The sequence below is a fragment of the Brachycentrus maculatus genome, unplaced genomic scaffold (assembly GCF_059751285.1).
Source record: "Brachycentrus maculatus isolate JH-2025_06_01 unplaced genomic scaffold, ASM5975128v1 h1tg000172l, whole genome shotgun sequence".
Lineage (NCBI taxonomy): Eukaryota > Metazoa > Arthropoda > Insecta > Trichoptera > Brachycentridae > Brachycentrus > Brachycentrus maculatus.
The window spans coordinates 687,694-708,970 of record NW_028280925.1 but is presented as its reverse complement, the minus strand read 5'-3'; the positions used below and the strand labels follow the sequence as shown (position 1 = coordinate 708,970).

Here is a 21,277-nt window from a genome sequence, read left to right as displayed (position 1 = left end):
CCATCTGTACTCCCAGTGCTCACCTATGGATTTGAGACATTTACCCTTACAAAACGAATCATATATAAACTCCGGGTAACACAAAGAGCGATGGAGAAGGATGAAGGATGCTAAACATGTCCTATCGGAACGAAAAATAAACGTTTGGATAGTGGAAAAGACCAAGATAACATATCTAGCTGAAATTATCGCGGAACAAAAGTGGAACTAGGCTGGTTATGTGGCATGTGTGTCTGAGGACAGATGGACGAAAAAGGTGCTTGACTGGAGTCCTAGGCCCCAGACAAGATGGTCCGATGACATTTAAGAAGTGGCGGGCCAGTACTGGAAAAGACGGACAACTGTAGAAGTCTAAAAGAGAGGCATTTGTTTACATACTGGACACAAGAAGAAGGCTAAAGTAAAAAATCTGTGAATGTTTATTATGTACCTTATATCAATATAACTAGGTATATATCCTTTCGTTTTGAAATTCACACTGCCACTGAGTTATTAAATACAATTATTAATCAGCATTTTAAAAATGATTATAATAATATGAGTTCATAATTTGATTTTTAATAAAATAATCATGATATTTGATTGATAATATATGACTAACTGATTATGTGTAGTTACCACGATAAAAGGTTATTACAAAAAATAAACTTGATTTAAATCATATAAAATCGTTTATATCTGTTTGTGTGCTTAAATCATTATCTTATTACCAAATCGTATTTCTAAAATTAGAGCTGCCCTCATTTGAATTGTCACCATTAATCCAAAAAAATATGTTTCTCTGTGTTGCCAAACAAAGATTACTGTTAGAAATAAAATCGCCATAAAGATATAGACACGTTTCGCAATTATTATCCTTAATTATTTTCTCCTTATTTAATATAACAATTTTATATTTTATATTTTAGTTATTATACAGACCTGAGTGATGGAAGTTTAACTTCTGAAACATGTAGTCTATAATAAAACTCAAGTGGTAAAAAACGAAGTGTTTTCTTTAATCATTATAGCATAGCGACATTAAATGTAGCTGTGCAAATAAATTTTATTTGATACGATCATTTTTGTGACGATGTTAATTAAATGTTAATTCATTTCCGTTTCTTTGTGTTTACTTACAGATTATGCATAAAATATGTTTCATATTACCCATTGTTGGACATTAATATTGATGTACGAGTATAAATGGTATTTCTACTTGCTAATTAATAACATAAATTGTATATTATTTTTTGACATCTCATCAAAGATGAAGAAGAATATGGAAGTCTGGGCATTTACGGGGCTGACGACCGTCATAGGCTGGTTAAAGTGATCACTTTACACACGTGTGTTTTTTATTAAGCAGAAACCATTAAAAGCTTCTTTACATCTCACCAATAGATGTCTCTAGTGAAGTTCTAGTGATTCAAGAACAAGGTTTCTAAATTGGTTCATATATATAGAGCATCCAAGAATTTAAGTAGTGTGGTTGTCAATAATGGGTAGAATTGGTGAATGTTACACGTGTGTAAAGTGATCACTTAAACCAGCCTATGACGGTCATCAGCCCCGTAAATGCCCAGACTTCCATTTTCTTCTTCAACTTTGATGAGATGTCAAAAAATAATAAGAAAATAACTCCTGCAATTGGAGATAATCGTGATTTTGTGAACAAGTATTTGGGCACACTCAAAATGTTGTAAATAAATTGTATACATTTATTTAAATCACAACTTTTAACATATTTAAAACAATTTTTTTGCAGAGACCCTCCAAGCTATTTTGTGTGTCTTGTCGGTGGAGTTCTTTTTAATATATTTTTTATTGTTTTTAACGATTTTTAATATACACACAAAAAGAGAGAAAAATTAAGAATACTTATGAACATTTTACAATTTTTATGAAATTAACTTTTGATCATTTACCCATTCCTTTATTTGCCTTTGTTTTAACGGAACGATGTTAATATTTAGGTAATAAAACAGTTTTGATCAAATGTATACGTTATTTTAATATATTTTTAAAAACAGTCTGACAATGATCTAGGTAGAGTATTTTAAACTCCAATAGGATGGTCGAGGAATCTGATGGATGAATCGGAAGGAACATTCTGGAACTCAAGCAGGACGATGGTATTCTCTTCCGGATACTGGTTCAGGTACACTCCAGGGGTGTACAGAGTCACCTGAGGTCCCTCAGATGGCCAGTACCTTCCCAAGTGTCTATCATTCACCCATGCAAACCCCTGAAAAGATATTGAAATGAAGAAAAATCAACAAAATCATTTATTTTCATAGCATTTTGGATGGAGAAGAAAATTCAATAAGTCATGCAAAGATATTTAATATATTTATTTATTTTGATATATACGGTACTATTTACTACTAAAACACATCAATTTCGACACATTAATTTAACAAGTTGTTATAAACCACTTACATAGAAAAATGTTATATAAAAAATTATAATAATAAATTCTATAAAAATAAAATGTTATGTGTAAACCACTTACAATAAACATTTTGGTTTTTCCAAATCCTATATAAATGTAAAACATTAAACATTTATTTATTAAAATTATGGTCTACAGATATGAGGTGATTAGCAAATTCAGAAAAGTTATCATTATTAAGGAACCTTAGATGTTGTTCACCTCCATAGTGTAGTGGTTAGTGCGCTAGGCTACCGTGCTGGAGGTCCCGGGTTCGATTCCCAAGAGGGTCAAAATAAATATTAGTGATTTTTCAGTCTAATATTTATTTAATATGACCCTGAACTGGTACCTGAAGCGAAAGGCTGATCACCTTTCCTTCGTGTATGTAATGATCCAGATAACACTGCTTCTATACGATGCAGTGCCCTATGCACCATTGGGTGCGGATAAGGGTAAGAAGAAGATGTTCTTTTATTCTGATTTTGATATTTAATTTTTAATTTAAAGATGTTTGTCTCACCTTCCCCCATCCCGTAAGATCGAGATATGTATCCAGTACTTCTCCCTCCTCAAGAACAAATTTGGCAGTGTATACCACAGGACCTCCACTCAAGAAACCCCTGACAGATATGTCCTTTCCGTCATAGTCTATCAGAGAGCTCTGGGGGTTCAATGGCGGTGCGAGAGCACTATTTATTTTCTCCAAGGGAAAACTGGTCGCTGTCCAGTTAACCAAAGTTTTAGAATCAAATGTGGTTCTTCCAGTAATACCCTGTATTGAGGAAAAAAATGTTTTGAATTATTTAACTTTCAAGAATAAAGAAATAGTGTGTATGTGCGTAGACTCAGGTATGATTTTTTTCTGGAAGCATCGATAGAAGTAAAACACGTTAGTAAATTTTTTTTAAATCATGAAATATTTTCGGTGAAAATTGTTTTTTTTTACTATTTTTATACTTACCAAATCCAGAATTTCACAGTAAATTAGCGAAGCTACTTGGCTGTCCAAACTTAAAACACAGTAAGGGAAATTATTTTTGTAGTAAGTTTTTTTGCAATTTTGGACTTTTAAGAATCTACTTAGTCCAAAAATGCAAAAAAAACGTACTACAAAAAAATGTCCCTTACAGTGTTTTAAGTTTGGACAGCCGTACTGGTTAAGTATTTGCGAGCAAAGATGAAATTTACTAATGCTTTCCAAGTCCTTATATACGTGGCATACGAGTATAATACAAAATATGATGTACATCCACCGCCATGTTTCTATGCCCAAAATGACAGCAGTAGGGAAGTTTGTAACTCTACAAGGGAAACCTAGCCCCGAGATAGGCCAAGCCTACCCCGAACCCAAAAACCTGAGGAAGAATACCAGTCAAATGTAAGCTACCTTAAAATTAAAAGGATTTCCTTAACTTAATGAAGTTCTATCAAATGAGGGTTGGATAAGACTCGGTAAGGTAGGACCAGAGAAGTTACCAAAACGAACTCTTTTTTTCTTCTTTTTGCTCACCTTGAAATCGTTGATATTAGGGCCAAAATTGATTCTTCCTTGACTCTCAACCAGAATTTGAAGTGAATTCCCCTGATGTGACATAATAGGCAGACTGTAGAGCCTCGCAGTTCTGCTTAAAGCTCCAACAAAGACCTTCATGAAAAATAATCACTCATATAATATACCAGAATGGCGAAAGAGGTGTCATCAGCTGCTGCAGACTAATTGAGACCACAGAAAGAACAACTGAACCAGTTATTTATTGGGTGTTATCCAACTTACCCCATCGACATAAACCAAAGCCCTGTCTTTAAGTCCGTTGACCAAGAGTTCTGAAGGATCAGGGCGGTTTTCCGGCAAGGCGGTCTCGTACAGCGTCAGGCCGGCTCGCTGGAACAGTGCTTCCATGGTTGGTGGGTCTGTCCACGTGGATGGGGCACGGCCCAAGCGGGCTCGGCCCTCGGGGCTCAGCAGGGCCAAGAGGGGCGCCAGAGTCACAGGTCCGTGAGAACCTTTCGGCTTCATCTCGGGCGGAGGGTAGTCTGGCATTGACATATTATGCTGCAAGATAACAATGCTGCATCTTAGCAAGAAATTAACTTTGTTTTATTAAACATTTATTTATCAACTGTAATGTATACATACATATAAATACATATACTGTATACATTCATCAAAAAAATTATAAACATAATTAACATTTTTTTCACCCACCAATCCACCTTGTGTGTCTTGTCAGTGAGTTCTTTGAAGAAGGAAACTACAATATATGATGATTTTCTAATGCACAGGGTTATAAAAGTACTTCAGACTATTCCAGACACATTATTTTTGTCCAAATACTAGTCCCGAACTCACATGTCGAAGGTTCCAATAGCATAAATACCTACATAAAGAAGATACAAAAGCCTGAGTAAATATCGTGTACAGAATCACATAAACCTGCCCATGACAGGTCAGCAACCTTGTAAATGCTCAGGCTACATACTACCTTTTTTAAACTTCCTTGTTTCTGTTGGGATATACTTCATACCTATTTTTAGATATCGCTCACACCTTTCAAGAACGTCATAAATCAAAAATTGTCAATTTTCAGTTGTGCATGTTTTCGGAATGCCCAGAAAATGTACCATATCCCAGCAAAAGCGGCATATTTTGAACTTAATATTTACCCGTTACAAGGCAGAAAGTGTTGTTTTTGCATTTTGAAGAAAAGGTATTGTTTAATAATTTATTTATTAATAATTTTTGAAGGAAATTTAAATAAACTAGAAATTATACAAAATAAAGCGATGAGAATAGTTCTTAAGAAAAATAAATATAGCAATGTAAAAAAAATGAGAGATGAACTAAAATGGTTATCTGTAAGAAGAAGACTTAAATTTAATATGTTGATATTTATACATAATTTTTTTCACGATAAATTACCAAAATATTTTAAGGATAAAGTTGTCTTAAACAAAAATTGTCATGAATATGCTACTAGACAAAAGGATAAAATAAGACTACCATTATTGAAAAGAGCTGAATCGCAAAATTGCTTGATGTATAAGGGTTTAAAAATGTATGATGAGATGCCTGAATGTATGAAGAATGAAAAATGTCTGAAAGAATTTAAAAATAAATGTCTAAGTTACTGTAAGGAAATGTAAATATATAAAGATGATGTAAATGTATTTAATAGTTTATATTAGTTTTAATATAAGCTAACTTAAGAAATAAATAAAATAAAAAAATTATTTAAATATACTAAGTATTTTCCAAATGGAGAAAAAACCTTCATTTTTTACCTAAAAAGATCTGTTCCACAGTAAAAAGTTCAATAAGTGACTTGATATTTATTTTTAATACATTGTATTATATTTTTAAACTTTAAAAACGTTCTACTGAAAAATCGAGTTTTTTGATTGACGTTCTTGAAAGGAGTGATCGATATGTTATAATGAGAGGACTTGAAAAATATATAATCGTTAATAGGGTGCGGACCATACATAGCAAAAGCAGTGGACAGCTGTAGTATTGATTAAGGGTAAAAATAAAATAAAAAATATTCACGTTATTTAAAAAAATGCATGGATTAGAAGCGATTAATTAGTTAATTAAATGAGATAATTAATAAAAAATATAATTAAATTATTATATTTTTTTATTAATTAACTTTATTGAAATTATAAAAACGATTATGAAACAGGTTCGCAGTTAAAAAACACACACACACATTCAGAACCCTGCGTATTACATAAGAAGAATATTGTACATATTTATGTATGATCATGGATACAAGAATAAATGGAAGGAAGAAAACGTCACGTTTTCTTAATAAAAATCTCACTTCAGTTAGATAATTGAGAATCTATTTATTTACATACCTTTAGGAGCACATTCCGAATGGCTTCGTATTTTGGTGTGGGGTCCCCAGCCTCTGTCAACGGAGCATCGTAATCGTATGATGTGATGTGTGGATAATATTTTCCACTCATGATGGCTCCTGGTAAAACAACACTGTATTATAAACACTTTTTGCTATTACTTTCACACATTCAAAGTCAAACATATTATTAATGTTTTACTTAGTAAATACCACTATTTCTTAAAATCTACTGTGACACGTGCAAACACCATATGAAAAATGTTTGAAAATGACGCGGAATGCATCGAAATTACGTGTCACAGTAAATTTTAAGAAATAGGGGTATTCACTAAGTAAAACATTGATTAAAAATGGATAGATTTTACCACAAGGTGCCGAATCAATTGATGAAATCATACATATTAGTTAGTTATTTAAAAAAATAATATTTAGACATATGACTATTCACCCCACAGATGTTTTTTTTTTAAATTACCTAACGTCCAAGTGACTCTGAAATCTGGCTACGGCTTATGCAACACCGTTTATCATGTCCCTACTCAGGCTTCAAAAGTTTCATAGCCTATTTTAAATAGTTTAAAGTTAATTACTATAATTTCATGTAATTCTAGGCAAAAACACTCGCTCCCTACAAATGATATATCAATGAACGTTAAATTAGGGTGTCTGATAAAAAGTCTGTCAGTCAAAATTCCATATCTATCAAAATTACACCTAACATACGAAATGAATCCATTTTCTCGAATTCAATCGCCATGGATCTTCTTTTAAAATATATTATTTTAAAATATGTTCAGGATTACTATTAGATTCTACGAGTACTTGAATATATTCAGTCAGTTGAATCACATGTAATGTAATTAATAATGTTATTTTTTGACATCTCATCAAAGATGAATAAGAATATGGAAGTCTGGGCATTTACGGGGCTAATGACCGTCATAGGCTGGTTTAAGTTATCACTTTACACGCGTGTAACATTCACCAATTCTACCCATTATTGACAACCACACTACTCAAATTCTTGGAAGTTCTATTTATATGTACCAATTTTGAAACATCATTCTTGAATCACTAGAACTTCACTGGAGATATCTATTGGTGAGATGTAAAGAAGCTTTTTATTGAGCAGAAACTCTTTTATTAGTATGTGAAGTCCGAATCCTGCATTATCACACACGAGAAACGCCAAAAAATATAATTTTTCATTTTTATTATTTAAGCTTATAATTTGACCAGGTAATTTATTTACAACATTTTGAGTGAGTACAAATACTTAAATGCCCAGACTTCCATATTCTTCTTCATCTTTGATGAGATGTCAAAAAATAATATGAAAATAACTCCTGTAATTGGAGATAATCCAGATTTTGTGAACAAGTATTTTTGGACACACTCTAAATGTTGTAATTAATAATGTATGTATGTGTGTAAATTTAGTTACCGGATGTATAATCGAAGTTAGATCCTCCATGGAACATGTAGAAGTTGACATTGGCCTTATCTGACAGCATGTTGTCCAAGTGATTGGCAACATCCTCAGGATCTACCCTGGCAATTTCCTCACCCCAGTGAGTGAACCACCCCGGCCAGAACTCGGAGTTCACCAGGGGACCTCTTTCTGAATACGCGCGCATCGCTTCCCAACTAGAAGCAATATCCGTATCTGAAAATACATACTTAATTGTATTAGTAAATGTTTTTTTCGGCAAATTAATAAACTGATTCGTATTCAGAAATTACGTTAATGTTTCATAATAATATGGTTATATTCGATTACAAAAAGTCCACATTGATCAAGTATTTCAAATATTAGCAAATGGGGAATATCCGTATGTAGAAATACACGAAAACACTAATAACAAATGTCTTTTTGGGGCAAATTAATAAACTGATTCGTATTCAGAAATAACGTTAATGTTTGATACTAATATGGTCATATTTATTTACAAAAAGTCCACATTGATCAAGTATTTCAAATATTAGCAAATGAGGAATATCTGTATGTAGAAAATACACGAAAACACTAATAACAAATGTCTTTTTGGGGCAAATTAATAAACTGATTCGTATTCAGAAATTACGTTAATGTTTGATACTAATATAGTCATAGTTGTTTACAAAAAGTCCACATTGATCAAGTATTTCAAATATTAGCAAATGATGAATATCCGTATGTAGAAAATACACGAAAACACTAATAACAAATGTCTTTTTGGGGCAAATTAATAAACTGATTCGTATTCAGAAATTACGTTAATGTTTGATACTAATATGGTCATAGTTGTTTACAAAAAGTCCACATTGATCAAGTATTTCAAATATTAGCAAATGATGAATATCCGTATGTAGAAAATACACGAAAACACTAATAACAAATGTCTTTTTGGGGCAAATTAATAAACTGATTCGTATTCAGAAATTACGTTAATGTTTGATACTAATATGGTCATAGTTGTTTACAAAAAGTCCACATTGATCAAGTATTTCAAATATTAGCAAATGATGAATATCCGTATGTAGAAAATACACGAAAACACTAATAACAAATGTCTTTTTGGGCAAATTAATAAACTGATTCGTATTCAGAAATTACGTTAATGTTTGATACTAATATGGTCATAGTTGTTTACAAAAAGTCCACATTGATCAAGTATTTCAAATATTAGCAAATGATGAATATCCGTATGTAGAAAATACACGAAAACACTAATAACAAATGTCTTTTTGGGCAAATTAATAAACTGATTCGTATTTAGAAAAAAAATCCAAAGATATTAAGTAGAAATTGGGAATAACTCTTTATTTCTTGTACTTTCTCCATACTATCGTTATTTAAAGAAAAGTTTGTTTGATAGTAGTTTTATAAGAGGAGGTTTATCATGTTCATTTCTCTGTTTTTGATTCCGGGCCAATATCACATGAAATCATATTGTTGACCTCGCAAAAAATGACACACTATGCTAAAAATTGAAAAATAATGAAGGTGTGATGATAGATCATAGACGAGTGATTGCGTTTCTGTTTTAATTCTACTTGTCGTGTTATTTTTATTTTTACTTACTATGCAACTTTTAAAGAGATCTAATAGAAGATCTTATAGATGAGTCAAGCATATTTAAAGGTTTAGTTACCAGGACCAAAGTCGACTGTAGCGTAAGCTTCAGGAGTGGAGCCGCAGCTTAAGAATCCTTTGTTGGCACCATCAGTTGTAAAGAGAACAGCGGAGTCCTTTACCCAGCTTTTTATGAGTTCAGCCAACCACGCCATATACGGCCTATCGCAAGGCGTCAGAGACCCATACTCATTTTCCACCTTTTCAAAAAATAATACAATAATATTTCGAGTGTATATATTTAAATCTTTGTGTACATATTATGGAGTTTTAAAAAAGATATATATGGATACGTAAATAGACACGGAGAAGATATTTATTTATATTTCATCATACACTTATTTACGATTTCAAATTTACAGTTATGTGTCCTCACTGATTTTCCCGTAGTATAAGATATAGAAGCATTAGTGAAACAGCATCATGTATTTCATTTATTGTTTCAGCATTAAATTTGTGGTAAGACATGTAACAATGATTAAAGAAAACACTTGAGTATTATACATAAGTGGTATAAAACAAGTGTTTCTTTATATCATGTATTTCAATATGGAATTTACGACATGTCATTCTACACTTTATACACTGTCAGGGTGCCATTGCACACATCGTAACGATAAAAAGGTTCAAATGATTAAATTACATATTTAATTTTTATTAAGAAAATGAATTTTAATATTGGTACTAATTTATTTCTTTTCAATATCTAATAACAAAGTAATAAAATCATTTTTTTTTCCAGAATCCTTTTTTTAAACATAAAATTAAATATATATACACACACAGGCCATGCCTTTGTGGTATTTTTCATGCTTAAGTAAAAGTGTATTTTGTATAATTGTATATTGTAAAAAAAAAAAAAAAAACGCCTCCGTGGTGTTATGGTCAGCGTGTTTAGCTACCGTGCTGGAGGTCCCGGGTTCGATTCCCACGGGGAGTGAAAATAAATATTAGTGATTTTACACTGTAATATTTATTTGATATTACCCTGGACTATTTCCTGAAGCGCAAGAGTGATCACCTTGTCTTCATGTAAGTAATGATCAAGATAACCTGTGTCAATTCGATGCAGTGCCCTATGCACCATTGGGTGCGGATAAGGGTTATAAGTATATTGTAAACTACAGAAAAAAAGTTTTAATGGGAAACGGAAACAAGTTTGAAATATCCTGGATTCCTAATACAGCACACTTCTTCAAACTGACATCAAATAATAACAATTGTAAGCTTTATGTAAGTAAACCTGTGTTGAAATTTCAATGAAATTGTTATTCTTTAAATACTTATTTCAACGCTAATCTTAGTTTCTTTTTACAAAATACTGAAACAAATCTAAGCGTGAAATAAATATCAATAATTCACTTATATTGTGAAAAATAATTAATTTAAAAGTTTTTAACCTCTTCTCGTAACGCATGTCTGTTGCTGAAACCTTTGGTGCATGTTGGTCTTCGGGTCGACCAAAAATCGCATGTGTTAAACATTTTGTGTAGTTTTGAGTGTGTAAATGGTGCTATGGTGGTGAAGGGTGGTATTTTTTGCATGCTGTGGTAGTGATTGTCCTGACGAAGAGACGGGAACGTCTCGAAACCGGTAGACATAAAAATCTCGGTGAGTGGTTATTTACTAATATTATTAACTTTTTTGTAAAAATATAAATAAGTAAAAATGACTTACCAGAAAGCAAATGCTTTAAATATTAATAATACTGAGAATTTCATCATACCTGAACCATAATAATTGGACCGCCATTACCGTAAAACAACGGCTCCATCTTAGCCATAAGAATCCCGAACCATTTGCTCACTTCGGCTTTGTAATCTGAAATTCCAACGGAAGAAAGTAATATATCTGACCCAATGCATGAAAGTTTCATGAATCATTTTACATAAGACAAGATAAATTGTAAATAAGTTACCCTCATCGCTGCTCCTCAATTTGATCGTCGGATAGTAAGATAAAAGCCAGTATGGGAAACCTCCCTACAAACACATAAAAATTCCAAAATTGCATACAGTATTTGACACAAATAAATTTATAATTATTAAAATATATGAAAATTAACCGATATATTCTTACCATATCTCTCTCAGCACAGATGTAGGGACCTGGCCGTAAAATCACGTAAAGATCTTCTTCTTGAGCCATCTCAATGAAGCTCACAAGATCATGATCTTCTGTCCACAGGTACTCACCCCTCTCGGGCTCGTGGAAACTCCATTCCACGTATCTGAAAACAATCAACTCGTGTTAAATCTTCATCTGGTATAGATTTGAGACGGAGAGATTTTGGAACAGGTAGATGATTTCGTGTATTTGGGTAGTATGTTTTCTAGGGGTGGAAAGATTGATAAATACATAGAAAGGAGAGTGAATGCTGGGAACAAAGTGAATGGTGCTCTGAAATCAGTTATAGCAAGTAAAAACATATCAGCGGAATCTAAACTGGCAGTACACAACGGAGTCCTGGTCCCAACTCTAATGCATGGAAGTAAAACATGGAGTTGGCAGAAGGAATGCAAAGCTGAGATAAGCATTATCGATAAAATTAAGAAAGATGTGTTGAGATGATTTCGACATGTAGAACGAACGAGTGAAGAAAAAACGGTTAAACAAATTTACGAGGCGAATGTAATTGGGAAAAGGAGCATAGGAAGACCGAGAAAAACATGGCACGATCAGGTATGCCAAATACTTGAAAGTGGTCAGGTTAGGAGTCGTAACAATCGGCGGGTATGTATGAGGAGATGCATGAACGTGGAAGAGGCAAAGAATGTTTGCAAAGACAGAGTGGTGTGGCGTTCTATTATCTCTGCCTATTCCTGCGGGGAAGCGGCATGATGGTTAGTTAGTTAGTTTTTTAGGTATGTATTTTCTTAATAACTATAATAGTCGGATTAAAATTACTCACGTTGTAACAGCATTCAGTCCCGCGGCCCTCAGGGCCCTGAGTTTCTCTCTCCAGTGCTGATGAGGACTCCTGAAGTAATGTATGGAGCCAGCCACGTAACGGAACGGCTCCCCATCCATTCTGAACGTGTCTTCGTCATAGTCAATGGCGAATGTACGAGCCTTTGTTCCAACCTAAACCACAAAATATTAAGGTTGGTAAATTTACACGCAGATTTTCACGTTCGCAGTATCTTTCTGTATGTTTTATAACGTTTTCTTTATGTTCCTCACCTTATTTATGTTAATATTATAAGACTCGTCTTTTCCATTAGGTGCATTGATTGCTTCCTCTAGTCTGGGATAAGAGTGTATTGACACAGCCAATATTACTAATATTATGGTCAATATCCTCCATAACTTAGTGGATAAATGGCCTCTATGCGGAGACATCGTTAATTTCTGTAATTTGAAAAAAATATAGAAAAAACATAACTGACACAAATGCTTAAATTTGTTTGTATTGTGAGTCACTTGAGGAAAACTTATATTCTTACATTTAACTTGGTGAATTAAAAATACTCAGCCGTGATAGCAAAATGAGGATTTGAAGTCAATTAGAAAATTAGAAATTGGCGCATGAAAAAAACATGTTTTGATACAACATAAGTATGTATTCCAAATTTAAGGAAATATTGATTTATAATTTCAGTTTCGCTTGGTAAATACCACTGTTTTAAAAACATTTCAGACTATTTTAAAAAAGAGGAAGCATTCTTCCAAGACACAATATTAATTGTGAAAAAAATAGACCCGATTGAAATAGTGGAATTTAAGTTTTACCAAGTAATACTTAAATTAAAAATGTTTCGATTTTTTAACAAAGTGTCTAAAAATCTGCACTCCTGTTAAGTTGTTCAAAATGGATTTTACCCCCTTTCTCCAAAGCAAAATAGATATCACACATTTAAAAAAAATACATTGAATAGTTGATATACGAGTATATTATAAAACAAAACATTTCCAGTGATTCAGAAAAACTTTCAAATAGTAATTTTTACGACTTCTAAAAACACATACAAATCCGGACCACAATTTATAGAAGTAAAATATCATTTTTTCAAAGTCTATAATAAATTATCAGGCACGAAATTTAGTTACCTCAATTGGCTATGAAATGTTCGTAGGCCTCGTTTTGTGTAGATTTGTTTTTGAAAATTTTCACCTAATCACTGTCCGTAATTCATGCAGATAGTAATTCTTCAAATGAACTTATAATCTTGATATATGAAATAATTTAATTGTTTTATTGGAATGTTATGTAAAACTGATATTATATGATTGATACAATTTACGGTGATATTGTTTTTTGATAATGCAAACAAACATGATACAATATCTTCCTTATCTGTTTTTTTTTCAATGCGAAATTAAAACTTTAACTTCCATACGTAATCGATGCCCTGTTTTCTTGGCTTCACGATTAATAATTTAATACGTTAAAAGCAAACATCATTAAAATTCAGTATCATAAAGATCAAATATTACACTAGTAACATTCAGGATTTAACTTATTGAATGTTAATTTAAATCCGGTTATCTACGCACTTTCATCGGAAAACTATTATTTTTAATTAATATTGTTATTACTCGAAACACAAAATTAGACAGTCATCTGTAAATTTCTCGTGACTGACTGTTTAAAACCATTCAAATATATAAATTACAGCTAATTTGCCATTTCTTTACCGTTATAAACTCAAACTAAATTGATTAAATTTTGATTGTTTGTTTTATCTCAATTCGTCGGCAGTTCTCGTCAGAACTTCGGGACGCGGATCTGACTTGGGAGGATGCAAGGGAGCTGGCAGCCGACAGAAAAGCCTGGAGACAGTTTGTGGACTCCATATGCTCCACCTAGGGAGCGGATATGGTTAATAATATAATATAAACTCTGTGATACTCAATTTGAATTTGTGATGCATAAATCTACGTTTCTAGGTGAAAATCCTAAAATAGCCTCTGGTATAAATTTAAGCCATTTGTTTCCCAAGGGTGGACTTCAGACCAGTCTGATGATGTCGGTTACGACAAAACCCGCTCGCTGGTCAAATAAAATTTATTTGGAAAAAAATTAAATACTTAGTTGTTATTTTATTCTACACAATTTGTGATTATCACAGTACATAAAACATGGTATAATATTAAGAGGACGTTTTTAATATTTTTACAATTCACCGGATTTCTTTAGTCCGTTATATCCGAAGTTCGTTAAATAGAGGTCCATTATATCGAGGTGTTACTGTACTACCGTTATTGCAGCATGTTGCAGCTATCAAAGAAGGCATTTGCATTTTATTACTATTCTACCAAAAATGGCATTTGGTGTCATAGAAAAAAATAAGTTTTACTCAATTTATACCGGCCAACATTAGAACCGCGCGCCGTAACGGTCCTTCAATGGAAGACGAATGTAATACTTTCGCTATATTATTATTTGTTGTAGGTACTCGTAAGTAGACATTTAAAATTGTTGATAAATATCATACTGCTATTTTAAGTGTTAACATACCTACAATAAATATATGTATATTTTATTTATTTCAATAAAGGTTCAATAAAAGTCACTTTGAAAGTTATTTTCACCAATTGCTTTGAATTTTTTTACGAAAAGGTTTTTTTACGACAGATAGAAGCATTCCTTCAATAAAAACTGTTATTTTTTACCTCAATGGTAGCGCCATCTGTTAAAAGTCATAACATACACGCAAAACTAATCGTTGCTCATGGCGGACAGCGTGTTTCTTGACAGCTGCTAAAATATTGTATTAAATCAATATTTTAACAGCTGTCAAGAAATAAGAATTGTGAAATTGAACATATCGTAGTCATACAGGAGAAAGTGACCTAGTGCATTTTTTTTACAAAAACGTTATCATTGACTATTTGATATCTTACTAGCTTAATATTGCCCTGAAAAAATCCTTAAGGATTTTAAACTTGGAAGTATAATATATTGACTTGTTAAAAATAACTAACTGCATTGATGTTTATTTTCTTGCCATGCAAAAGTGACTTACTGGCCCTCCTGAACATTTTACGTTTTGTTAGTTGGTCACTTTCTCCTGTGCGACTACGATATTAGAAATGTGTCCTATCGATTTGTATTTTTATTCCATTTAAACTGACTGAGCTACAGCAACATGTTTAAAATAAACATTTCAATCGATTACAGTGAATTTCGGTCCAGGAATTTAATTATTATTATGAGGAAGTTTTCTGTTTTATTTATTGACCGGTTAGTAAAATACAGCGACGCCAATCGTGACCCCTATTCAGCCCAAATTGAATGTCCATAAACGACAGTAACGGTCTATAAAAATTCATGCTCTATAAATCAGGCTAAACTATTCATAGTTTATAGTTATTTTGATTCCTCGAAAATTACTGAAATTTCTTTTTTTATATAATGTGTCGCCTATTTTCAAAATCCGCCAGATACAATTTTATAAGATTTAAAAATATTAACTCTATCGCAATGCCAATTGTGGGGTGTATTGTTTAAAAAAATTATATACTGGAAAACCCTGCTAAAAATGCTTAAAAACAGCGTTGTATTTCAAATTCCGCCATATTATATATTTTTTTAATTGGCTGTAGATTTTTTAATTGTTGTTGTATATTGTTTTGTAGTGGCTGTAAAAATCCCAAATAAATAAAATTAAAAAAAAATAATCATAAAAAAAAACAAAAAAAATAATATATATAAATATACATATATATATATATATATATATATATATATATATATATATATATATATATATATATATAAACATATATATATATATATATATATATATATATATATATATATATATATATATATATATATACACACATACATATATATTTATACTCATGGAACTTGCCTTCTGACCCATATGGGCAAATTCTGATGAAATAAGATGACGTCTATAAGGTTGTATCTTGTGTTTTTTTATTAATACTGAATAATTTTCTTAAAAAATGAGAAAATTCTATATTTCATAATATTTTATCGAAAGATAGATAAATCTTTTAAACATAAATTTTACCCGGAGAATTTTACATTTTTTGTAAAATCGACTTATATGGATCTGGCGGATTTTGAAAGTAGGGTACATATATATAATGTTATCGGTTATTTGCAGCGATATGGTAATAAATTGCGAAAAATTTAACTGCGCGACACGAAGTCTTGGTTTACCACGAGGAGGAACTCCCAATCTTCAAATTCAGAACGCGGATATATTTTTAAACTATTACCTTTCCATAATCTTTTTTCTCTTCGAACCCATGTATTTTTTTTTAGAAAAACTAATTTTTTCAATACAAAAACGGTATTTTAAGCAAAAAATTCAATTACGTCGAATGTTACCTGGGTTTAAAGAAAATTATGAAGCGATTTATCGTATATTGGGCTATATAGAGAACTCAATACTGATTCTACAGAATGTTAAAATTTTGAACTACGTAGTGTCGACAATTTGAACTATATTTTTACAAGGCAAAAACATATTTTTTAAAAGATAATTTTTATGGGCCACTATTTATACTCTTTGGCTTACGTTCTTACTTCTCTTATGCTAGTATCACATGTGAGTTATTTCTCCATCTCACGACATTCGCAGACATCACAAAAAATCAACTTGTTTGATCGAATGAAAGGTTAATCATATTTTGTATATTAAAAGCATTTTTAACTTTATGGTATGGTAATATAACACTCCTTATCATTCATAGTACACTTTATGTAATACCACTTTAAAAAACAATACTTCGTGACCACCGGTTTTGGAATAATCATTCCATCATCAGTTAAAATGTAGATTAAAATGAAATTGTTACGGTCTGACATTTATACAAAAATAAAACTTTGAAAGAGAGAAAGAAGGCAAATGAATCACAATGGGGATATTTTTAAAAATATAAATAAAACTGGTCTTTTTTCAGATAATTTCGAAAAATTAAATATAAGGAAAACAATTACTTACCCATAATAAATAATCAATTAAATTTAACTACAAGTCGACTTTTAAAAATATTCCCATTGTGATTCATTTGACGTCCTTCTCTTCCAAAATTGTATTTCTGTATAAATGTCCGACCGTAACAATTCCATTTCAATCTACATTAGACCTGATGATGGAATGATTATTCCGAAACCGGTAGTCACGAAGTAGTGTTTTTTTAAGTGGTATTTACACAAAGTGTACGATGAATGATACGGAGAGGTTAATTATTAGTAATAATATTTTATTAAGTAATAGTTGTATATAAGGCATTTCTGAGATTTCCAAAAGGATGTCCGCCTTCGTAGTGTAATGGTCAGCACGCTCGGCTACCGTTCTGGAGATCCCGGGTTCGATTCCCAAGAAGGGTAAAATAACTATAAGTGATTTCTTCACTTTAATATTTATTCAATATTACCCTGGACTGGTACCTGTTGCGATCTTGTAAAGTAAGTCATGTAAACGATCAAGATAACACTGCGTTTATATGACGCAGTGCCCTATGCACCATTGGGTTCGGATAAGGGTTTTATTATTATATTAATTTTGCCATTAAGTCAGCTTTGCTTACGCATAAACCATCAGAAATTGTGACCTAATTCTGTGAGAATTACAAGCATGGCGGATCAAAGGAAGTGAAAGCCAACCTGCCCAAGGAGTTAGTAATTACTTGAAGAAAATTAAACATGAAATGATTGCTCACGTATACAAAACAACTACTTTACAGGTTCTCAAACTTTTTGGTCCAATGCCCCCTTTTAGTTAGATGTTAGATGGTTTATTAGCGCCTCCTTGATTTCCCATGTGCAGTATATCTGTATATGTGTAGAAATGTTTTTCCGTTTTGGTATACATTCTTCTTCTCCGTTTTATTCTTCATTGCTGAGGGTTGTGACCCTTGCAGAAGCAATGACTCTTCTCCAGTTATCCCTTGACTGCGCTGCACGTAGCGCTCCAACCACTGAGGTGCCTGCTGCTGCCTTAATTTGATCGGTCCATCGTGTGGGGGGGGGGTTCTTCCTCTTCCTCTCTTTCCCTCCAGGCTATCGATCACAACTAGTCGTTCCAGGCTATCCTCATTGCCACGCGCAACGTGTCCAAAGAACTGGAGAATCCGTCGGGTACAGATATTGGCCAGAGTCAAGCCATCCAAGCGTAGTTCCTGGCGAATGGACTGATTGGTATACATATTTACATTTTATATGTATGCATGTGGGTGTAAATTAGCTTTATTACTCATTCAAGATATATTTTCAAATATTAATTTACGTAAAAAATTTAATCTGTGTACAAGACCTTATATCATATTAAAACCTTTCATTAACAACATTTTTAATGTGTCCAAATACTTGTTCACAAACCTGGATTATCTCCAATTGTAGGAGTTATTTATCATATTATTATTTTGACATCTAAAACCTTTCATAAAATTTTACTACATATCCGTATGTTTTAAAACCTGCCAAGGTTTTAGGAAAAAAATCACCATCGAATTCACTCGGTTTAGTATTCTGATGGCTTAATGATTATTTTTTTTATTTGACAAAACACCTAAAATTAAGTGATTCATGCCACAAACAACTGGTAGTTTTTTTTAATTATGCTGTAAATAAACACTTTTTTTTAATGATGACTTATACTTACTCAAATGTCTTTGTTATATATGTTTCCAAGTGCTTTATGATTGCATTATTGATTTTTGGAGAGTTTAGGAGGTGCTGGACATTTAGCGTGTTTTGATGACTTGTGTTAAAAGAAAATTCGGACATCAAATGTTTTCTTTATCAATACACGTTAAAACCACTAGTAAAAAAATAGCTTTTGAGGCCGTTCTTTTTTTATGAGAAGTGAAAAATAAATTCTTTCCGATCTTTTGCTTAAGGTATTTTTAAAGTAAAAATAAAAATAAAATTCAAATGCATTTTGTGAATAAAACACGTTCGTGTTATTAAGCGGATAACGGTAAGAGAGTTGACATCTTTAGCTACCGCTTTAATTATAACCTAATTGTAACATAGACTTTCCATTAAATGTAGATATTAAGATTAAACTCTCTTCTCGCGCTCTAAACGTTTCTTAGTAGACAGAAAACTGAAATTTCTCAACTAAATGCATTTTATTATTATACCTAAATAAAATACCTTTTTTACAACTACTACTACTACTACCATCACGCCGTTTTCCCACAGGGGTAGGCAGATAGTATGAAACGCCACACTCTTCTGTCAGTACAGATGTATGTCAGTACATACATTCCTCGCTTCCTTCACATCCATACATCTAGTCTTATACATGCCCTCCGATTAAGCAGACTTTTGACATCAACAAATTTAATTGATTGATAGGTTCTCATTGATCTGATCATGCCAAGTATTTTTCGACCGTCCTCGTTCTGTTCTCCCGCTCACATTCGCCACATGTATTTTCTTAGTAATTCTCTCGCTATCCATTCGTACCATATGTCCATTCGTACCGTATGTCCATACCACCCTAAAGGACCCTTCTTAATTTTTTCGATTGTCCCTTGTTCAGCTTTACATTTCTTTCTTATATCTTCGTTTTTAATTCTGTCATACAATGATTTTCTACACAGATTCGTCTGAAGAAGCGCATTTCAACAGATGTGGCTAATAAACATACATCATACTAATGTAAGAGATGTAATTAGGTTTAAACGCTGAATAGAAATTAAAAATATAAAAAAAAACTAGTAAACCTTTTCAGTATATTAATGTTAATTTGCTTAATGTGAATCGCATTTACGTTTCTCAGACGGAATTCATAAAAAATGAGTTCGCTTAAGCGAAGTTTATTAGGTTGACTTAAATAAAATAAAAACTGGTAGACGTGTATCACCAATATAACATATGATAAAAAATAAACGACGCAAAAGAGATCACGATTTTATAGAAGAGGTGAACGGAAACGTAATTTCTAGTAGGTACTTAATAAATATTAGGAAATAAAAAAAGTAAACTTGGAATTCACACTTAATAAATTTATATGGGTATATCCGTATATATGCATTTTTATCAATTGTTGCGCGGTATATTCGATAATCCGGAAATTATCCGGAGCATTGGTCTGTACGTTCCCGATAATTACCTAAGACAGCGTCGGCATAGATTGTTTCCCATTCCTATGTACTGGACCAACCTGCCGATGATTATGCCTGTGACCGCTATGCTAAATAATATCACACCGGATATTGATCTATTCCAGGTATCTGATGGGGAATTCCGACACTGGATTCTTCTTCAACATCTTTAACCAGAGTGTTCTTGTTTACTTTATAATTTTTGTGTTAGTATATACGCTTTAAATTTTAGTTTGAAGTGCGTATGTTAATTTTTACTGAATAAATTGAAAATCGAGATTGAAATACATATACTTATAATAATAATATAATAAAACCCTTATCCGCACCCCAATGGTGCATAGGGCACTGCGTCATATAAACGCAGTGTTATCTTGATCGTTTACACATGAAGGAAAGGTGATCAGCCCTCCGCTTCAGGTACCAGTCCAGGGTAATATTGAATAAATATGACAGTGAAAAAATCACCAATATTTATTTTACCTCCCTTGGGAATCGAACCCGGGACCTCCATATACTTATACTAAATCTTATTCTAATTATCACGTTACAAAAACAATGTTGAATAACAGAAATAGAATTTACTTTGAAACTTGATGGAAGAAAATTAATAGATAATAAAACCATAATAATGACAGGCAGCATGGTAATTACCTTCTTTGGAACATGGAACACATAACTGTATTACTAATTTTAGTACATTTTACAAACTTAAGCCTCTTTCACTAACTCTAATGCGTTCGACCAACAAGCATTTTACATTACTTTTGTATGGAATGAACAAAAAATTCGACCGAAGACTCTAATGATTAACTACCAAAATAACGATAGTTAATTATTTGT

The 21,277-nt window shown here is 32.2% G+C and overlaps 1 protein-coding gene across 1 annotated transcript; it reads right to left on the bottom strand.

Annotated features, from left to right (window-relative positions):
* Positions 1-2,038: 2,038 nt before the first annotated feature.
* Positions 2,039-16,227, bottom strand: LOC148308255 (beta-galactosidase-like). The gene is made up of 12 exons (XM_088262011.1): positions 16,216-16,227; positions 12,306-12,478; positions 11,474-11,624; positions 11,313-11,376; positions 11,121-11,215; positions 9,414-9,594; positions 7,724-7,945; positions 6,278-6,396; positions 4,191-4,469; positions 3,927-4,061; positions 2,937-3,188; positions 2,039-2,227 (listed from the first exon to the last, which is right to left on the bottom strand). The coding sequence occupies exons 1-12, from the start codon at positions 16,225-16,227 to the stop codon at positions 2,039-2,041; spliced, it is 1,872 nt and encodes a 623-aa protein (XP_088118137.1).
* Between the last annotated feature and the right edge of the window lie 5,050 nt (positions 16,228-21,277).

What these genes read in the sequence shown, in the direction of transcription:
- LOC148308255 (XM_088262011.1), bottom strand. An exon ending in GGACTGAATGCTGTTACAAC is followed by an intron (nt 11,625 to 12,305) that starts GTGAGTAATTTT and finishes GATTGTTTTCAG; the next exon opens with ATACGTGGAATGGAGTTTCC. An exon ending in TAACTTCGATTATACATCCG is followed by an intron (nt 6,397 to 7,723) that starts GTAACTAAATTT and finishes TTGTTTTACCAG; the next exon opens with GAGCCATCATGAGTGGAAAA.